The sequence below is a fragment of the Bipolaris sorokiniana genome (genome assembly GCF_000338995.1).
Source record: "Bipolaris sorokiniana ND90Pr unplaced genomic scaffold COCSAscaffold_3, whole genome shotgun sequence".
Classification (NCBI taxonomy): domain Eukaryota; kingdom Fungi; phylum Ascomycota; class Dothideomycetes; order Pleosporales; family Pleosporaceae; genus Bipolaris; species Bipolaris sorokiniana.
In genome coordinates, this window is record NW_006911897.1 from 1,495,100 (window position 1) to 1,515,173 (window position 20,074).

Sequence of the window (20,074 nt, forward strand, 5' to 3'; positions counted from 1 at the left end):
TGGCGAAGGTTTAGTCCGACAGCTGCCTTAGCACTGTAGTAAAAGAGGTTCATGAAGCCAAGCCGACCCAAACCGCGTATTCCCCACCAGACCCCACTTGTTGAACATTCGTCGGAGAAAACGGATCGGTCTTGACTGCTTCGTCACACGTGGCATAACTATGCTTTCACTGAAGGCCCTGCCGTCATCCGGCTTGGATACTGCCATTGTCCACGCCGTACAACCAAGCAAAGCCCAATAACGCGGCCTTTAGCGGGACAGTGATACACTATACTTACTGATGGCCATATGTAACGGCGCCGAGTGTCTGACATACATACATATCCCTCAGCTATGCAAGAGCCCCGACGTGCGCTCCGTGGCTGTGTGTGAGTGGCTTGAGCACAGTGGCGTGATTTCAGCATGCATCAAGGGTGGGGCTGGTGCGTTGTTTGTGATTCGCGATACGCCCTTGTACCATTGTAGCTGTGGGTATCGACGCAGGCCTCGAGTGCGGGGTCATCAGTTGTCAAGTAAAGTAACGGCACCGTGTTGCATGGGACGCCCTAGTAGCGCTTTGAGGACCGGTGTGATAGTTCGCAAGTCGTCACACTACCAGATGGGTTCGCTGGGTTTCGTAGTGGATTGGAAAAGGTATCAGAGACTCAGGGTAGACGAACACCATAGGACGTGTGCAAAAGCAGGGTCGACGCCAAGGACACGCTAACCTTGCACGGGCCGCATTTCCCCCCCATTCTGTGGGTCATTACATTATATTATACTCTTTCGTTCTCGATTGTGTCCACCGCCTCGGTTGGCCCCGCAAAGCTACCCAAATCTCTACTACGACAGTCTGAGACACGCTCATTCAGCTGTGGTAAGCGAAAAATGTTGAGTAGAGCTTCGTTCGGGTTCACAAATGATCGCATACTTATAGGCAAAGTAGGTTGAACGATAAAGTGATTCCAATGATATTTAACAGAGAGTAAAGTCAACCAGGGATGTAATATCTAGCTAGTGCTCCCAAGTTTTTCAGCGCAGTTGCATTACTACTACCTTTGCGTTGAGAACTCCCAGAACCATGGAATATAACACGGATTTTGCTTTTGGAGACCGCACAAAAACTTTGGTACTACTAACTACCACGTAGTATATATACGTTATCACCTACGGCTTCACCACGCGTGCATTTTGCGCGCGCTATCGCATAGTGATTAATGAACAAGGAAATAATTCAAAGCCTATCTCCATCATATCGGCCACGATGTTTCCAAATGGAAGCTCCAAGTTACTCTACCGGACCAAGCCCCCGTTAGTCTTCAAAACCGGAAGTCTTACTCAGCGTACCCCCATAAATTTTGGACCTTGCGCGAACCACCGGTTCCTTAGTCGTGCGAGATTCTTCTCTTCAGGGTGTACAAGAGAACTACGTAGAGACGGTAGGCTGTGTTGATAGCTATTTCTCTCTGCCTACACAGTCTAGACGCTGGCATGAACGCAGGCCCCGACCCCTACCACTATACCAGTGGCCGATGGCTTCTTCAGGATGTAATAGAGCGAGAATCACGTTTTATACATTTCGACTTCGATGCTCTCTGCCGTAAAGTTTTGGCATTGTGTCCCAACTCCACCCCTATCACTTCGTATCATAAGAAGGAGGGTACCTTTAACCGAGTGTTCATATTCCATACTGATAGCGCTGAACGTATCGTCGCAAGGCTACCCTTTGGATTGGCAGGGTCTCCGCGACTTTCGAGTAATTCAGAAGTCGCAACGATCAAGTACTGTAGGTTCTGCGACAAAATAATGGGATACTGGTGATGTTTTAGCTAACCGCCTTTGGTCTTCATAGTGCAGGCCGAGACTGAGATCCCTATTCCAAAGATACTCGACTGGAATGACGACGCTTCAAATCCTATCGGCAGCGAATACATTATCATGAAACATGCACCAGAGATCCAATTACTTGAAAAGTAGCCAACCATGGATTTCGACCAACAAGTCAGATGCGCAGGACTGATTGCCAAAAAGCTCACAAAGATGGCCAACATCAAATTTCCAGCATATGGCAGTCTTTACTTTGCTAGAACACCATATCTTCCTCCCTCAAAACTCCCGTTTAATGAAGAGTTTTGTATCAGCCCACGCTGTGGGCACATGTACTGGAATTGTATGCCTACTCAGCCCAAATTCTATCACAATGTCAAACCAAATCAAGGACCTTGTAAGTTAGCCCATATATTTTGGAGACTGGAAACTTCTGATTGTATCGCACAGGGATAAATTTAGCCGATTATGCGGACGGTCTCGTCGACTCCGGAATTTCTAGAATACTGCCTCTTGCACCTACTGTAAAAGGCCCACGTTACCAAGGGTCTATTGAGACACATAAAAGCCTACTCAAACAGGGCCGCACAATGTTGAAGGAAATGTGCAAAAGCCCTCAAATCCAAAATGCTGCCAGCCCTGCTATGTTTCATCCCGGTCTGGACAAAAGAAACATATTTGTGTCAGAAGATGATCCCACCATTGTGTCAGTTATCATAGAATGGCAGTCTACTAGCATTGAGCCGGCATTCTGGTATGCGGAACAATTTCCAGACTTTACGCATCCTCCTCCTGACCTTTGCGACTTGGTCGATTTAATGGACCCTTTGATCTCAGCACGTGCCAAAACCTACGATATATCCCTGAGAATATTCGCCCCGAGTTTCTCCGCAGCGAGATCAATGGATAAGTCGTATTTCCGGCCATTTCAATACTGCCATCGCACCTGGGAAGATGGGGCCGTCGTGTTTCGTGAAGAGCTGATAGAGGCCTCGCGACAGTAGAAAGATCTTGGGTTTGCGTCGTAGTGTCCATTTTCTCTGCCCTGCCCTGATGATATTGCTGTTCGCAAAGAGGAATACAGGCGTTTCGAGGTATCAAAGGAGCTGTTAAGTACTCTCGTATCTCTACTGAACGTCGCCAATGACGGCTGGGTTCCCCTAAAAGACTGGGAAAATACCAAGGTTGCACATCAAAAGGCTTTTAAGGATTTATTACACGACGTGCTGGCATTTGATCGGCCGGATGATGATGATGATCCGCTTCAAAGTGAAGATGATCTTAGAGAACTCTGGCCATTTGACTTAGAGGAATGACCTAGCGAATGGTAGTGGCAAATTGGATCGTATTTAGACTCTTCGAACTTGGAAGAAGCGAATATCTTATCTGATAGTCGTTCAGTGTCCTAAAATCCGTAGAGTACTTGGAGTTCTTATAGTTAGTAGCCTCCTAAAACTTCTTAACCAAACCTCATCTAGAATTCCACTCCTTTAAGCATCACAATAATATGAACGGCTTCTTATCATAGATCTAATCGTCGCACTTGCAAGCGATAATCTATTAGGAGAATCGTGCGTGGGGTGGTATAAGCGCCCAAACATGCATATGTCAAATTGGAAACTTGACTTAACATTGACTTCAACAATCAATAAGTGATCTATCTATAATGTGCCCCGGAGCTCTCAAGTCCGTAAATATTATGCATAGTAGAAAATTTTTGTAACAGCCCCTTGACTAGCGAAGTAACTATCTTAGAAGATGTAAAGATTTAGCTTACTATTTATGACTTGACTTGAATTGTTTATATCTGTTTGCTGTATAGCGTATCCGATAAATCATCTCAGAAAAAAAATGGCAGGCTATACCCCCACCTGGCGGAATCGGAGCTTGTTTAGTTATAAGATTAGAGTTTAATCTCTAGCCTATTACATAAAATTATATTCTATCTTATAAGAATAACAAACAGGATATTAAGCTTGGTAGCGAAAATTAGGTTCTATCCAAAAGAATATCCAGGGTGCTCTCAACCAACCGTAAGGGCCGATAGTTTTCATTGTTGTTGGGAAGAGTATAATTACCCCTAAGCGGACCTCTAATGTGACATACTTGTTCTCTTGAGCATATCTAAGCACGCGCACTAGGTTATTGCAATAAGAACCTCTACGGTACTTGACCAGCAGATATCTGTGTGTCCCGAGTCGAAAGCTGACTAACGCGTGTTACAGAGAACAATAACATAACAAGAACGTTCCTCCGTCGCCTCAATCTTGCCGTATAAGAACCATGGGTCCTCTAAAGCTCTCCCATCTGCCTCCGCCCACGACTGCGCCTGAAACATGCACCATCACTGATGGTGCGAAGAAACCATTTCGATTTATGGATCTCCCAAAGGACATACGGCTCATTGTATACGAGGAGCTGGGCATGAGAACGTACCGAGACAGGTTTCATCTACGGGAGGATCAATATTACGTGACGCTCGTCAATACAGTCATACCAGGTCTCTCAATTCTCGCAACTAGCCATCAGATCAGATCGGAAGCATCCTTCGTCATTTTGCCACGGCTGCGAATGATAGTATGTTCGCCGCCAGTCATTGTCATTCGAGCTGAACACCTCATCAGCCTAATCAATCTACATGACTGCTTCAGCTCTGTTTACGGTACGAAGTTCATGGAGAAACTCATATCCTGCTTGTATGACTCGAGAGCATTGCCCAGAATGATGCTTTATCGAAAAGGAAAACTTTCAACAAGGCAGTTGCGGAGAAGGCTTCGCCTGCAGGAGCTCATGGCAATCGACGACGAAGTAAGTCTCAAAGCTTTCGTGCGATTCGCTCTCCGCGCCATGAAATACCTAGCGAGAAATACCACCGAGACCCGTCACGTATATCTGCCGCTTACGTTCGTGGTCGAAGTCCCAGATACCTTCCAAGGAATACCTGTCACAACTTCCACCTCCCTGATGAAAACCCTCTCGTATAGACTCTTTTCCCCATTGATTCCTACCCCGCCGCGAACGGTGACAAATCACGCAGGCATCATGTGGCTGCTTCGCCGTTTCACTTCCCACATCTCCAAAGCGTGTGAGCTGTGGCGCATAGTTTCGCTCATTGTGAAAGTGAGGCTACTGAACGAAGGACATACTGGGTGGCGAATTAGCGGACGCAACGTTCAAAAGGCGATTTCGCGCGGTCTAGAGGAAGCAAAGAGTAATACGCCCGATATAGTACGTTATGGAGGAAGGGCTCCGAGGAAGAGGGACGAGATTTGAGGAGAGAGATACTGCTGTTTTGAGAGTATATTATAGGAGACTAGTGGAAAGTCCTACTACATCTGTACGCTACGTCAGAAGTTGAACTTTAGTATGTAGTTGCATCAAAGAAAGAAGGAAGTTACACTGAGGCAGGAATGAGCATATGCTGTTGTTTACGCACGCTCTTATTTACACCCTCTTTTGAGCAAATTCCAAATTCCAAAGAAACTCGCCTCCAATTTTAAGCTCTTCAAAAGCCGTTTCGTTTGCCACCATCAAAATGTCCATAGTCCTCGACCTCTTCAAAAAGAAAGTCCTCGCTATGCCCAAAGCGGCATCAAGATTCACGCCCGCCGTCAAAGAAGGATCTCGAATTCTCCCACCAAAGGCAAAAGATGTGGAGTTGAAACTCCGCATTGACGGCGGTCATTACAACCCTGCCGACAAAAAGCTCAATGTCGTCCTACAAATAAACAAAGAAGCCAAGTCGCCGTGCCTTGTCGAACAACGAAAAAAATTTACATCACATTATAAATTCGCGTCGAAAAAGTTTGACACGGGGGCAGGGGGTAAGCAAGGAGAGTTGGAGAGGGTATTGGACTCTCTATGCGCTCAGCGAAAGGGGGAACTCAAGAAATTAGGACGTTAATTCAAGTATAAGTTGTTGGATGTATTAAGCAGAGACATGATTAATCTGTTTCCGGACCAGGACACATCCCATCCAAACCCCACCTACTTATCCGTCCCTTAGAGAGACGACTCTTCCAACCCCGTCGTCACCCCCATCCGCTTATCCCAAAGCGCCTCCACGATATGAAACGCCGCCCTCCGCTCATCCCAATCCTCCACGCTATCGTACTGAAGCCATCGACCTCCTCTTGCGCCAATACTCTGCACAGATGCATCGCCCGCCTCGATGCCGTCTTGGGCTCTGGAAACGGCCGCATACCTAATCAACCCGTACGCCTCCAGGTCCTCGAGCTTACACGGTGTGAATAGCATCTGTCGCACATCTTTCATGCATGCCCTCCAAGAGTCCTGTGCGGAGTTGCTTGTTGGTGGATCGGCAGTGTAGTATCCCAGTGCGTGTCTGCCGTCGTGATGGAACCGCGGTAAGAAGAGTACGGTGACGACATCTTCATTGTCCTCACCCTGATCGTGGGATATATCTTCTGCCAAAACGCCGAGTTGTAGCTTGGGAAGCCGCCCCATGGGGGGAAGGTTGGGCAAGTGGTTGATCGCCGACTGGAAGTTTATGCTGGGGAGGTTGTGCTGGGCGATGCGTGCTATAGCGAGACAGATCGCGGGGTTGGTTGTCGTGCACGTATAGATTTGGTGTTCGTAATCGGTATACACTGGCGGTGGCCGTGGGATACGTGTGGATGAGTAGTCAGTGCGATGCTTGCATCGCTCTTGCTCAACTTCGTCTGGCTGCTCATCACTAGGGTCCCATGCATCAGTCTCTCTCAGCCCGTTGCGACGGTACTCGTCGAAATCTGTGCAGATGTCCTTGTAGTCTTTCTTTAGAGAGAGCTGTTGGAGGTAATGCTCTACACCAGTGAGTCGTCCTGTCTTATTCGGAGTTTCGACGCTGTTCACGACTACATCATCTTGATGAGAATCCCATGGGTACTTGCGTGGCGGTTGCGGTGTTGTAGATGAATCTGGCGAAGTGGCTGCACTGCCTTTTCTGGGTGTGCGTTTAATGAGGACTTTAACCATTTTCCTGGAGTTCGCTGTAGTAGTCGCTCCAAAAGTGACGGCTGGGCGACTGGCTTTTGGCATGGTGGCAGTGTTGTAATGTGGCGCTTGAATCAAGCAGGGCTGGTAGGCATCCAAAGTATCAGTGGAACAGTCTGGACGGGTGGAAAGTGCTGGGGCAAGAAGTGGTATTGTAATCTATGGATAGCGGACAAGGTCTGTGCACCACGAGGGTTTGTAGCCAACAATTTCACTGTATATCCAAAGCACACGCAGATCCATGGTTTGTATGATTACTATTACTATCAATCCGAGTCATCATCAGTGTCCTGTCCAAGCACTAGTGATATCTTATCGCTGTCACTGTCCTCGTCACCTTCACCTGGACCAGGAAGCTCTGGAATCGCAGAGGCGGTATTGGTAGCAGTGAAATCTGAGGTGGCTGACGCTGTCGCATCGATAAGAGTGTCCTCAGAAGGCGCCGTGGCCGTGGAAACAGGCTGTGCGGTGCGAGTAGGCTGCAGCTCATCTTGGTTTGGTTTTGCACGCTTCGAAGGAGAATGAGGGCCTTCATTGCCGATTGGACGCTTTGCTTCACCAGACGCCGGGGGTTCTGACAAAAGCGCATTCCCTGAATCTGTGAATGCTGAGTTCGATCTGGAGGAGATGAGTGTGGGTACGTCAGTGTGGAGAACATCTGTCATAGCGAAGTCTTTCACTGCGGTACCAGCATTCTCCTCTACAAATTCATCAGCCACTTCTTCGGGAGCTTGTGGCTCAGCTTCATCCTCTTCCTCGTGCTCTACATCCATGTCGTCCTCTCCCTCTTCTGTATCCAAATCTTGACCACCTAAGTGGATTACTGGCATCCGTGGCCGCAGCATGCCCTCGACGTCCCTTTCAGCAGAAAATGACCGAGCCATGAGTGGCAGAATGCTTGCTGCAGGCTTACCAAACTTCTTGCTTGGCGGAGGGTTCAGTACGCTAGCCACCATAGCCTCCTTGTGCTGTGCGAGAATTGCAGTGCGGTCTAGGCGAGCTCGCATGGAGTCGGATAGATGTTGAGCACGAATATCCGAGAGTAGCACAGGCAGAAGATTGTAGGCGGCTTGGGACAGTCCCGTATAACCGTCGAGGGAATTGTCGGGTTCTTTGGAGCCGCCCAGGAACGCGTCTGCGTTTGCGGACGTCTGTGGCTGAGCGTTGCCATTTGCTTTGGCACGATTGGAGATATGGTTGGCTGTATTGATAGTTGCAGCTGAGGGAAGCAGGTCATCGCAGCAGGATCGGATAAGGGGCAGGAGAGAGTCAACTGTAGACTTATGAAGTGCAACTCCAGATCTCTTCAAAAGAGCTGATGTTGCCACATAACATGCCGTTCTGACTTGGGCCATGTCTCTCTCCGCATTAAAGACCCAGACAAGCTGATCAACCAAGATTGGGTCCAACGCAATTGTGCTCGACTGAGACCTGTGTGCTAACGATAAAATTACTTCGATGGCAACAACATGGATCTCCGGAATCAAAAGCCAGAGGTTTTCTCGCTCCTCTTTGCTGACTTGCGCATTCAGGCGGATAGTGTTTTGGAAGTTTTTGGATGAAGATACAGGGATGGTGATGGAGAGCATCCTCGAGATCAAGTCAACGATCAGACCGACGTCCAAGTAGACAGTGCTTGAGGTGGGACTCTCTATGTACTCTTTCAGGAGATACATGAGTCCCAGCAGTCGTTCACCACCAGCGAAGATGCCCGACCAAGGTGGAAGACCTGAGCTTGGCTCCAGATCCTGGGTTTCATCGTTGATGGTACGGCCATTCACCAAGGGTGCTTCACGGGAAGTAGATTGCCAATCTTCCACTACCGCACGGAAGACATGATCTGCAGTTTGGTGGGCGCTGTTGACAATACTTTTGACGGATTTTGTCCAATCCTCACCAGAAGTGCCCTTTGGTGCGCAGTAAGGTAACTGCGCATAGAGCTGGCGCGCAGCTGCAGCAATATCGGATGTAACCCCATACCTGAACCCGGAAATTTCTTCTTGACTCAGCTTGGTGGACGGTGTGGGCGCAATCAAGCGGGCTAGGAGTGGGTGGAGCTGTTTGAGGTAGGATCGGAAGACTGTGGGATGTCGGGGTAGCAGTTGGCTGAAACTCTCCAGGACGGTTAACAGCAGAGAATCCGGTACATTAGCCGTACTGGCTATTTGTAGTCCCGCTTGTACGAAAGGTGTCAGAGATGGGGTGGTAATTTCGCGAACTAGCGTCGGATATTCCCTCGTCAAGAAAAAGATGCGTGTCAGGGTGATGATGCACAGTTTCTTTGAGGATGGTGGGTCCGGCTTATTGAGGAATCCCAAGAGACCGCGAACCCAGGGCAGACTCTTTTGCAAAGTTTCCCAACCTCCAACTTCGATGGTCGCTTTGATCAAGACAATGGCGCACCATCTTCCGTGAGGAGTGCGATCTTGAAGAAGAGTAGACAGGAGAGTGCGGTACTTGTGGACGGCGACAGAATATTCGGAGGACGTGGCTTTTGTGCCTGAAGCCTGGGGCGACGAAAGAATAGTCCTACACGAGGCCAAGGATGCAGCTATTGCAGGCACGTGCTGGGGAAGTTGGGAAGTTGGTGTAGATGAGATGCGGAAGCTGAGCGCTCGCAGCGTTGCGAGTTCTGCAGCAAGGGGCGCCATGACGAGCTATGTCTGCCGTGTCCGGAATAGATAATCCAGCTCTTCTCTTTTGAGCTGGATTGTTGGAATAGTATCAAGTCAATTCAATGGCAACAAAAAAGTTTGGACCTCGGCGGTCGCGTCGGCCCGTGAAGCGCTAAGGCGACAGGGATGGGGGGCTAATCCGGCTGGGTGGGACCAGAGCTGCAGTCGGTCTGTGACATGTGGATGGCCATGGCCGCCGCGGTCGCAAGGAATATTGCTACTCGAACATGACTGTGCATGTATCGCGACCTTGCGTAGTGCCAAAGGCATATATTTAAAACCATGGTGGTATGTTGCCCGCCATATTGCTTTGTGTGCCCAGGGAGCAGCCACTTCCAGCGCAACGTCATTTCTCTGCGCCCATAGCTTACAGTAGCACAGAACGCCCCTGAGAACGAGAAAGCGAAGCGCTACATCCAGCAATTGGACGAGGCCAGATGTGCTGGACGATGGGCCGATGTGCCTGAGCTGTGCAGGAAGGTAGAGAAACACGCACCGCACCGGAAGTGTCAGCAAAACCTGTTCCCTTTACATGCTGTGATTGAGGGTTAACGTCGGATCAAGGCCTCACCGTTACAGCCCGCTCCGAAACACAGATAGCTGCCTATAGTACCCAGCGCCCCTCGACTGCCTCCTCGACCTCCTCTGCTGGGCTGTCGCAGATTGTCCCCTCGCTGCTTGCCGCCATCGACGAGGACAGCAGCCACGACCAAGATGTCTTCCAGGCCACCGTGTGTATTGCATGGACACACTACGTACTTGATGAGCTTGCTCAGGCCGTATCACGACTTCCAAAGGACTTTGGAGTCGTTGCAACAGAGCTGTCGAGCGAGGCAGGAGGCTCGCTACATGGATGGTCCCGGGTCTGCTTGGTAAAGGGCTCATACATTAGAGGTACATGCAACGCCTTTCCTTCCCAGAAACAAACCCCGGGTCTGACGTGGTACAGGTTCCGCTCTCGAAAAGACAGGCGCAGTCGGCGAGGCACTCACGGCCTACTCATCCATAATGCCATGGCTGTCCAGCGCCATCACACCCAGCACCGAATCCGCCCAATTCCACATGTGGGGTGAACATTCCATAGTCCGTCTCTGCCAGTTGTCCGACCAGTCTACGAGCACTGGCGAAAACGTCACCGCCTTCGATGCCCTCCGAACGTACCGGTACTGGGCCAAGTTCTGGGATGCCTCGTCCAAAAACAATACAACCGACATAGCCGATTCGGCACAGCACCGACGACTGGCATGGAAAGCATATTACGACTCGCTCTCCATCATTCTGCATCGAAACCTTCCGTACGAGCCTGATTCTACGCCCGTCATTGCAGAGAAGCCTTCTTCAAACCCTCGCTCCGACATACGATTGCGGCAGCGAGCAGAACTCAAGCGAGTGGAAACCATCTATGAAAATCTTTTGATCAAGGAGACAAATTTTCCCAAGGCCAGCGAAACCAATCACGAAGTTGAATCATGGGTGGACTCTGTCATGGACAACTGGCGCCTGCTCTGTGGCCCAACATGGTCCGACGAGGATCTTGGTGAAGGAGGCAAGGAGGGCGTTGCTCGAGGTGTACTTGATGTGAGTGTCCAACGAACAATTTTGCTCAACGGTACTAACACTATTTAGATTCTCTATCGAGCAGCCACCAAGACATATCACTCTACCCAAATACTGCGCAACATGTTTGTCGTCCACGCATCGCTCGCCGAGCCTGAGTTGGCCTACAAAGCCTACGATGCTTACGTGGAGATCATCCAGCGGAACAAGGACCGAGCGGAAAAGAGCGGGGAACCCGAAGCAGGTATAGACGATGACGGCACCGTCTTGCGAACGTCAGCAGAAGCCATTAGGATGCTTTGCCGATGGGGATCTAAGAAGGAGGCCGAAAAGGCGCTCGAGATTGGCCACAGTATCGAGCACTGGTTGGAACAGGCAGAACATCGTCGTGCGGCAAAGGGTGACGCCTCTGTTGCCTCGGCAGAACCAGTGGTTGAGCCCATGGCTCTGGCAGCAGCATACTGCGCCATCGGCGTGAGCCAGGCTCATTGGGCGCGGCTTACTTACGATGTTGAAACACGTTCAAGCATCCAAACCAAAGCTGTACAGTACCTTCGCAAGGCGCTCTCACCACAGCTTGGCGACGAGAACAACGTGGAGGCTCTTTACGCGCTAGCCTTGGTGCTAGCAGAAGTGCGAGACATTCCAGGCGCAATCAAGATTGCCAAACGTGCCTTGTCCTCAGTCGCTAAAGGTACCGCGATCAGTACTGATGGAGTGCTTTCCGATGGTATCACCAGCGAGTTTGGCCGAGAGCGCAAGCTGATGCCAGTATGGCACCTTCTTGCTTTATTGCTGACATCGCGATCTGATTTTGCTGCGGCCGAGCGAGCTTGCGAAGCGGCTTTCGAGCAATTTGGTGATCCTACCGTTATGTTCGGCCGTGGCGACTCGGGCGCCTACCGTAGTGAGCATCTGAATGATGCCGTCGGCCAAGATAGCCCCGACTCGGGCGTCGTGGATCGCATGGAGCGATTTGAGAAGAGCAATATTTTGCAGATTAAGATGACGCAGTTGGCGCTTCTCGAAATCACAGATGGTGCCACTGCAGCGGTAGATGGGTGCGATGAATTGCTGGCGTTATATGGTCGGCTTTTCGGCAACCCCACGGTAGATGTGATCAAGCCGCCAACTCCTCCTGCAGCTTTGGCGCCACCCAAAACTGCAATTGGTACCGGGCGAGGGAGCATCTTTCGGGGGAGAGGCTCGGTCAGGGCACAGCAAGACAATGCCGCTCGCAACGCATCCGCTGTCAGCTCTAAAACAGCCACCACACAGCCAGATCAGGCTCCAGCTATCCAAGTGACCAACAATGAATCTGCGGCAGATCCCAATTCCCACCATCGACATCATCTCTTTCATCACAAACATGAGGATGGACAGGTTGGCGTTACGCGAACTGCGAGCAAATTGCAGAAACGGCGTTCACGTTCAGCTAGTCTTGGCAAAGCCTCTATCCCAGAGACCGATCTAGCCCAAGGAGTTCCACCGCTTCCAGAAACTGTGGTTGATGGCTCTGCTCTACCTAATGTCTCCAGAAAATCCAATGAGAACGGAGAGAGACCGCTACGATCTATCCCTCATAATCTCGACCATTCCGCTCCACCGCTAGCGCACGACCACCCACCTAGGCAAGATATGCGCTTGCCTTCTGCACTGCCACGTGCAGACTATGTGCCTTCTGATCCTTACTTTTCGAAGATCCAAGAGCGTCGACAAAAAGTCTCATTACTGGTCAGTATATGGATCTTCATTTCACGGCTATATGCAAGGGCACATATGTTCCAAGACGCAAGAGAAGCTGTCACAGAGGCATTGAAGTTGGTGGAAACATTTGAGGCAGAGGTATCTGTGGAGTCAGCCACAGCAAAAGCGCTTGCAGACAAGGGGTGGGGCGGTGGAAAAAGTGTGGAAGAGCTATGGGCCGACGTATTTGCTACGGTAAGTGATGAACCCCGTTATCCTAGAATATTCGCTAATTCCGATCAGCGAGGAGAGCTACTCGTTGCTCAATCGATGCCCCATGAGGCTCGCGCAGACTTTGAACGAGCTCTACAGCATTTTCCCGATCATCCTGAAGGCATCGTGGGTTTATCAAACATACTTTTGGATATCTACAATGAGAGTATACCTCTGGAGCCGGTCGATGCTGCAGTCGCACTGTCTCCGTCTCGGCCAACCACGGCCGCTTCCATTCAAACTAGTCAGTCCATGACAAAGTCGCAATATCTTACCTCCCATACCCCTTCGGCTGAAAATCAGCTCTCTCCGCCCGCTTTGACTCGTCTTGCAGCGCGTGATCGTGCTTTTGGGCTGCTCTCAACCCTCACGAAACTTGGCGCTGGCTGGGACTACTCGGAGGCATGGTACGCGTTGGCCAGAGCTTACGAGGAGAGCGGACAGATCGAAAAGACAAAGGAAGTTCTCTGGTGGTGTGTGGAACTCGAAGATACGCATCCTATGCGAAGTTGGAAAAGTGTAAATACTGGCGGCTTTGTGCTGTAGCTTATTTTAATACATATGCCTGATAGGCTTGATAACTCATCGCTACTATCGATTGCGACCGTACCAGGTAGTAGTGCCTGTAGACCCAATATCAAACGAAGTGTGACCGAAAGACAAATTCTTCTTCGTGAACCAGCATCTGCAGTGTCCAAAGTCGTGGGAAGGCAAAAGGGCACCCAACTAATCTCAACCCCTGATATACCTCGCCTTGACAATAAGCGGGGGCTTATCCCACAGGAGATAGACCTTTTGGTTGATCCAGCTCCGACTCTCCTCGCACAATTCGAAATCAAAATTCCATAAGAGTTTCGCAAGAATGATGCGCATCTCGTGATTCGCAAGACTGTAATGAATCGGCGTTAGCGAAAAAAAACCCCCCCTCATTCTCGTCTTTACTGATTTTCTCGAAAACTTACTTTTGCCCGATACAGTTGCGCGGTCCAAGCGAGAAGGGTTGGAAAGCGTCTTTGTGGTCGCTATCGTAGCCAGTGCCAGGGAGCCAGCGCTCAGGAATGAAGGAATCTGCGTCTTTGAAGTTGGTGCTGTGGTGGTAGGCTGCGAATTGAGAGACTGCGACGCGAGTCTGATTTTTGTAGTTACATAGGTTAGAACAGAAGCAAAAAGTCCAGTTTCGGATTTTCCACAAATTTTGCTTACATTTTCTGGGATCCATTGTCCGTCGATGGCGTTGCCGCCCTGTGGAGTCTTGCGGAATATAGGAATGGGAACGACGGGGTGGACCCGTAGACTCTCCTTGAGACATGCGGTCATGAAAGGTAGGTGGTGCAATGTATCAAGAGTCAATTCGTCCTCGCGCAGAGCACGTACTTCTGCTTGGAGCCTTTGCATCTGCTCTGGATGCGTTAGGCAGAGGTAGAAGAGGACGCTGAGTGTCGAAGCCGTCGTCTCTGTTCCCGCGATCATGAATGTCATAGCGTCTGCCATCATGATCTCTTTTGGTATCTCGTTCTGCTCATTCTTGGTCATGACCAGCGACCAGATATCCGGTTTGCCAATGTCGACTCCCTTTGCGAGTCGCTTCTCGACGCGCAGGGCAGAGTAGTCGTAGTGTGTCATTGCTGCGGCTTTGAGAGACTTGGGTGTAATGGCTTTGATTAAATGCTCCATGATTGGGTACTCAAGGGAGACGCGTTTAATCGAACCAATTCTTATGTTGCCAAAGATCTGTGCGACCCATGGACTCAACTCGGATTGCTCGAGTAGACCGAGAGGCTCCCCGAATGTCAAGTCTGCCATCACGTCAAACGTACAGCAGTTGAGCAGCTTCTGGATGTCCACTTTGCTGATTGAGTCGTTTGTGCCAGCTTCCTTGATAACCTTGACGAGCAAGTTGACATAGCCGAGAATCAAGGGCTCTTGTTTCTTCAAGGCTTTATCGCTAAACGCGTTCTGATAAATTCTTCGTCGCGGCCTGTGGACTTCTGACCTATGTTCCGAGGCCAAAGATCGTATGCCTTTGATGTTTGATGGAATCGCTGACAGGTCCTTCCGATTCTCAAGGCGTTTCCCAACTGAGGTGCCAGCAATGTCTCTCCAGGCTCCGGCTGTCACGAAAGACAATCGATCAGGTGCAAGGCGGACAACTTCTCCGTACTTTTTGTGCATTTCCGTCTCCCATGCAACTTCCTCGCCCTTTAGACATTTGTAATGGTAAAAAAATCCAGTAGCTGCAGCGATCTTTGGGCCGGGGACTTTGATTGTAAGTTAGCAAAAGCACTGTATGGGAAGTAGAAATGATCTCTTACATTTACGGCAAGGATGAAAGAAGACATTGTAGATTGCAAGAAGCAAGAATTGAAGGATGACCTGGGCATCTACTTAGCAAGTCCGAAAGGCAAAGTGCAGAAGGGTTGTACTGACGCCTCCAATAATCGAGCCCACAAGGAGCAGTATGTTCCCCATCTGGGATGTCAAAGGGTGTGCAGTAACCCTGGAATAATTTTATAGTAGAGTTGAAAAAAAACTACAGACTCAACGTAGCAAGAGTGAGGGCTGGTAGTTATGTAGATTCTGCCAAATGCCCTTGAGGTCTTTGAAGAAGGACGATAGCTGTAATAGAGGGGGCCATCTGGCAATGTTATATGTACTCGCTTAGAATTACCATGGGTGCTTTGACATCGTTAAGGGTCGCCGATTGTTGGCCATGCGTTGTTTGTTGAAAACGCGGAGCATCGGGGGGTCGCGGATGTAGATCTACCCCTTGCGCACTTGCTCAAATTATTACGCACACTAGGTATACCAGGGCTCCACAGTTGCAAGTTAAGAACCTACTTAGGTTAGTTCTGAGGCTGTGTTTCTTTTTCAAAAAGTGGCATCTTTTGTCGGTAGTGCACATACGTACGACTTGTCACATGATGACGTAAGTAGTGACTGAAGCAGTCAGGAGAGGCAAGTTTCCCAGTGGGTTGGATGTTGAGCAATGTGTTTCAGGGATTATACCTGATTCTCTCAGAGAAAGAAAAAAGAGTGATCTGCTCATTTCAAATGAGGAAAAGAGGATACTCATAGTTGGTAATCACGCTCGTAGTCTTGATCATTTGTGGTCTCAAGTTAGCTTCAGCAGAACTTATTTTGACCAATATTTGTAATATGCAGCAACAAATTGTAGACAAAGGAACAAGTGCGGGAAATCAGCAGGTCCATTTTTAGTATTCCATAGCATAGTCGCTTACCAACAACACCCCCAGGCTAGTGTGATGTTCCAAGGCCGTCCTTTAATTCGTCCGGAAGGATCTGCGTGACAGACAAGATACAGATGCACCAAACCAAAAAGGAAGGGAGATTATGTATAGCATGATCTACGGCTTGGCAAGAGCCAGTCCCCCCCCAAAGCTACATACACGACAAACGTCCGGTTGAACCAAAAGTTTGGTCATTAAGAATAATCGTATTTTCGATCTTTCAGTTATTGAACTTCATGTATGCAGGCACTACGTAACGGGGGGTATGCCAAGACGCCAGAGGAACCCGACTGCTATGTAGATCACACGACAAGTCCACCCGCCTAATTCGCAGGTTTTACGAAAAGTGATCTACAAGAAAGTCGCGGGTCCAGATTTTTCCTTGATCCGACTGCGACCCTACTCTAATGTGGGAAAATTCCCTCTAGTCGGTCGGAGGAACGGACGGTGGGATTCCTTGGATATAGTGGAGCACCAATATTTCAAGTTGGACGTCCCCCTATCAATGCGCTCAATAGTCCAACTGTGTAACACGCGATCAAACACTATGTAAGTTGAGCATGCAAGACATTGCATAAAGGAAGGTGTTCCGGTAATGGAGTGCGGATGGTATTCCCTGAGGTGATGGTTGCACTCAAGGTGTGGCTGAGTGAGTCTACGTGGATATACGTTAGTGGAGGCCAATCGGTTATAGTGTGCCGGTGTACAGGGCTACAAGCAATCCTGAGCAAAACTATTGTCACCCAAACCCTGATATAAGAGCAAGGCTTCCTGTACAGTAGAAGGGACATCCAATTCAATAGGTTTTCAATCATTCTAGTACACCTCTCAAGCCCTAGATATTCTACCACTCCTATACTATCGACATCGCGAAGGTGAAGGCAAAGGTAGTCCGCCTCCCCCATAGTAAGACTCGTGGCTCGACACTATCTACACCCGTTCAATAGCATCTCGTATAGGTGTATAGAGCAATAGAGCGCTTTGGTACCTACAATCTCGCTTTTCCCACGCCCTCTTCCAACATCCCTTCTATCGCAATCTCACTCGTCATCAAAATACATGTATCTTTCAGACTAGGTACACGATGTCTCTTGTTGACCACTTGATACTCCTCACTAACCAGCATGTCCCTGAAATGCAGTATACTGGGATAATGCGCTAGCGCAATCTCATCCCAGTCATCGTTGCCGATGGAATTTGCGGATGTCCTATCGACAGGTGCGCCCTTGACGTGCGTGACATTCCCGACAATCTTTGCGTTACCGCCGTGCCTAGAGCCAATAGAACGTGCAAACGCAGTGCCGTATTTGAGATACTCTTCCTTCATACCAGGGTTGAAAGCAAGCAGATTGAACATTGAGACCGCGCCTTTTGCTTCTTTGGAACCGCTGTTGACAAAGGATTGAATCCACATGTCCAGCTCCTCGCTCAATTCCAAACTTTGACTCGATTGTGTCGTTTTCTCTTTGACATTTTGTTGAAGCGCAGGTACCGTTTGGGGATCTGGATGTAGAAGTTTGTTGTTCTTTGAGCCAAAATCGTTGATTAAGCGTGACGGTACACCGGCTGCCACGCTCCAGTGATGCTCGATGAGGTTGGTGAGATTTGACGGCAGAACGTCTGTGGAAGGCAAGATGAGGAGGAGGTCCCAGTGGATGTTTCGAGCGAGGAGGTGTTCGGTTGAGAGCTTAGACGGGAGAATGATCCAGCGGACGACATGGGATACGACTAGAGGCGAGACGTCGGTTGCTTTGAGCGTGGAAAGAAATGTCAAGACATAGTTTGGCGTTGTGGCGTGGAGCGCCAGTAAGTGCAGCGTGCAGAGAGGCATTTTGATTTATATGTTGGGATCGGCTTCGAATATTACATGCGCAGAGATGAAGTTCCGGTGATCCAGATTCAAGAGGTTAGAGAAGACAAAGCATTTGGAGGTTGAAATGCATGACGTAAGTTCGAGCAGTTTTGCCGAGGCTCATGTCATGGTGAACTTGAACAATTTCGACTATTCTGCACCAGCTACATCTACTTTAGAATACGCCCTTCAGCCGCCTCCTCAGCGTGCTGCCGAATACGACCCAGCAGCTTGGCTTCATCATCGACAATCTCTGGCAAGAGGTCAGAGAGACTCTTTTGTTTAGGCGTCCACCCAAACAGCTTCCTAGCTCTGATAGCCTTGCAAAGGGAGTTGGTGCCCCAGAGGTAACTACCGGCTGGTCTCATTTGATCCGCTTCATCTTTGCTCACATTATCAATTCCCTCGTGGTTGATGAGTTTGTTCTTGAAGGCAATGTCGGCAATCTTGCGTCCAATGTCACCCCAGTAGAATTCACCGTTCTCTGCAAAATAGTATCCTTCTTGATTCCAGGTAGCCTTGCCGCCATCAGGCGACAGAGCCGCTGTTACAAGGGCGAGAAACACTTCGCTGAGATCTTGGACGTGCACCTCGGTCCATCGATTCTTTCCCTCCCCTACGACGAAACCTTTCATTCGCTTCAATACGGCCTCAGTCATGTCGTACGCTTGCACGCTGCGCTTGTTATCAGGTCCGCGTCCAGGACCATAGATGCAGGGAGGGCAAACGATGGCCGACTGGATGTTGCCCGACGATGCCTCGTGGGAGCCCAGGATAACTTTGTCAACATTGCGATGGATAGCGGTATCCGGGAGAGAGGTGACTTCAGTGATGTTGTCCCAATCATCATAGACCTTTTCTCTGGCAATGCCGTAGGTATTTTCGTCAAAATCGGCAAATGCAAGTATGCCGGTGCCAGAGGTGTGGATGAGATAAGATTTTCGCCCATTGCGAGCAAGGCCAGCAACCAGTGCCTGGGCAGAAGCCAGGTGGTCGCAATCAGCACAATGAAGAACAATGTCTGCATTTGAAGCTTCCTCGGAAAGGAGGTCAGTACTGTCGAGCGTGCCATAAACGAGGCGAGTCTTGGGGTATTGTGCTGCGACCTTGGCGCCTTTATCGCTATTGCGGACCAGGGCGGCAATTTCGAGATCGGGGTAGGTATTTGCAATGGCATAGAGGGCGTCGCCTCCAATGTAGCCAGTTGCGCCGGTGCTTGAGGTTTGTCAGCAAACATCCCATGTCAGGCTCATAGGTATGGTAAATACATGAAGAGTTTTGGCATGTTGAATAGCTCTGTAGTGCTTGTGTCGTGTAAGGTAAGTATTGGAGGAGGAGGATAAATGTAGGTATTTGATGTATGCTGATGAATTCATGTCACAGTCAGGTTTATATAGCTTTCCTGAACGACGTCACCGATTCGTGGATTTGCAACATGAGCTCCTGATTGATTATCAAGCAGAGAGGAGATTGTCGACTACGAGCAATTTGCTTACCTACAGCTGAGATAGTTAATGCCCTCAGTGTCTTTGTAAGATCTTGGCCTGTATGCATATAAAATCCCCCGTGCGGGGTGATGTGGACACGGGAAGGAGATGGTATGGTACTGTCACATGATCGCAGTGAAGTGCCCAATGGTGGTGGGGTTCACCTTGGACAATGTGCATATTATCCCAAGAAAAGATCACGCAATCCATGATATGATGCAAAAATACAGATTCTGTTTCTAGGAATTTCCATGTACCTGTTCCGCGGTCCGAGAGAATACCGAAGAGGATGTTGGTGGGGGTCGTTGGCTGCAGTGTCCATGGATAGTGTACTGTATGTAGTACTGTACTGTATTGTACGTACGTACCTGGGGTTGCGCTCAAGCCACGTCCTAGCTTGAGCCACAACCGCGTCACCATGGAAGAGCGCGCAACACCACGACTTTGCTGAACAGCAACGTGAAGATTAATCAGAGCCCCTTTGAACCGCGAAGA

General features: G+C 49.5%; 9 protein-coding genes across 9 annotated transcripts; 4 read left to right on the forward strand and 5 right to left on the reverse strand.

Moving 5' to 3' along the window:
- Window positions 1–1,243: 1,243 nt before the first annotated feature.
- On the forward strand, window positions 1,244–2,810 carry COCSADRAFT_23824 (uncharacterized protein; the record flags this gene model as incomplete). Its single annotated transcript, XM_007698250.1, has 5 exons — window positions 1,244–1,290; window positions 1,458–1,765; window positions 1,832–1,952; window positions 1,986–2,203; window positions 2,257–2,810. 5 exons carry the CDS (start codon window positions 1,244–1,246, stop codon window positions 2,808–2,810), a joined length of 1,248 nt encoding a protein of 415 aa, XP_007696440.1.
- Window positions 2,811–4,089: 1,279 nt separating this feature from the next.
- Window positions 4,090–5,079, forward strand: COCSADRAFT_23825 (uncharacterized protein; the record flags this gene model as incomplete). Its single annotated transcript, XM_007698251.1, has 1 exon — window positions 4,090–5,079. The coding sequence occupies one exon, from the start codon at window positions 4,090–4,092 to the stop codon at window positions 5,077–5,079; it is 990 nt and encodes a 329-aa protein (XP_007696441.1).
- A 262-nt stretch (window positions 5,080–5,341) lies between these two features.
- COCSADRAFT_157830 (uncharacterized protein) lies at window positions 5,342–5,710 on the forward strand (the record flags this gene model as incomplete). The annotated part of the gene is made up of 1 exon (XM_007698913.1): window positions 5,342–5,710. The coding sequence occupies one exon, from the start codon at window positions 5,342–5,344 to the stop codon at window positions 5,708–5,710; it is 369 nt and encodes a 122-aa protein (XP_007697103.1).
- Window positions 5,711–5,808: 98 nt separating this feature from the next.
- On the reverse strand, window positions 5,809–6,846 carry COCSADRAFT_157831 (uncharacterized protein; the record flags this gene model as incomplete). The annotated part of the gene is made up of 1 exon (XM_007698914.1): window positions 5,809–6,846. The coding sequence occupies one exon, from the start codon at window positions 6,844–6,846 to the stop codon at window positions 5,809–5,811; it is 1,038 nt and encodes a 345-aa protein (XP_007697104.1).
- On the reverse strand, window positions 6,846–9,546 carry COCSADRAFT_289361 (uncharacterized protein). Its single transcript, XM_007698915.1, has one exon. It carries the CDS (start codon window positions 9,450–9,452, stop codon window positions 7,068–7,070), a length of 2,385 nt encoding a protein of 794 aa, XP_007697105.1. The 5' UTR covers window positions 9,453–9,546; the 3' UTR covers window positions 6,846–7,067.
- Window positions 9,547–9,654: 108 nt separating this feature from the next.
- COCSADRAFT_136426 (uncharacterized protein) lies at window positions 9,655–13,770 on the forward strand. Its single transcript, XM_007698916.1, has 6 exons — window positions 9,655–9,764; window positions 9,858–9,984; window positions 10,041–10,370; window positions 10,426–11,054; window positions 11,103–12,974; window positions 13,023–13,770. Exons 1-6 carry the CDS (start codon window positions 9,759–9,761, stop codon window positions 13,536–13,538), a joined length of 3,480 nt encoding a protein of 1,159 aa, XP_007697106.1. The 5' UTR covers window positions 9,655–9,758; the 3' UTR covers window positions 13,539–13,770.
- Window positions 13,725–15,461, reverse strand: COCSADRAFT_197249 (uncharacterized protein; the record flags this gene model as incomplete). Its single annotated transcript, XM_007698917.1, has 5 exons — window positions 13,725–13,881; window positions 13,955–14,121; window positions 14,196–15,250; window positions 15,305–15,365; window positions 15,420–15,461. The coding sequence occupies 5 exons, from the start codon at window positions 15,459–15,461 to the stop codon at window positions 13,725–13,727; spliced, it is 1,482 nt and encodes a 493-aa protein (XP_007697107.1).
- Window positions 15,462–16,948: 1,487 nt separating this feature from the next.
- COCSADRAFT_289399 (uncharacterized protein) lies at window positions 16,949–18,166 on the reverse strand. The gene has a single exon (XM_007698918.1). It carries the CDS (start codon window positions 18,069–18,071, stop codon window positions 17,229–17,231), a length of 843 nt encoding a protein of 280 aa, XP_007697108.1. The 5' UTR covers window positions 18,072–18,166; the 3' UTR covers window positions 16,949–17,228.
- A 1-nt stretch (window position 18,167) lies between these two features.
- COCSADRAFT_111221 (uncharacterized protein) lies at window positions 18,168–19,628 on the reverse strand. Its single transcript, XM_007698919.1, has 2 exons — window positions 19,361–19,628; window positions 18,168–19,307 (listed from the first exon to the last, which is right to left on the reverse strand). The coding sequence occupies exons 1-2, from the start codon at window positions 19,375–19,377 to the stop codon at window positions 18,263–18,265; spliced, it is 1,062 nt and encodes a 353-aa protein (XP_007697109.1). The 5' UTR covers window positions 19,378–19,628; the 3' UTR covers window positions 18,168–18,262.
- Window positions 19,629–20,074: the final 446 nt, after the last annotated feature.

Bases quoted from the DNA above. Each gene is read 5' to 3' on its own strand.
- COCSADRAFT_289361 (XM_007698915.1), bottom strand. From the start codon at position 9,452: ATGGCGCCCCTTGCTGCAGAACTCGCAACGCTGCGAGCGCTCAGCTTC.
- COCSADRAFT_136426 (XM_007698916.1), top strand. The intron at 10,371-10,425 runs GTACATGCAACG...GACGTGGTACAG, and splicing joins AAAGGGCTCATACATTAGAG to GTTCCGCTCTCGAAAAGACA. The intron at 12,975-13,022 runs GTAAGTGATGAA...AATTCCGATCAG, and splicing joins GGGCCGACGTATTTGCTACG to CGAGGAGAGCTACTCGTTGC.
- COCSADRAFT_289399 (XM_007698918.1), bottom strand. From the start codon at position 18,071: ATGCCTCTCTGCACGCTGCACTTACTGGCGCTCCACGCCACAACGCCA.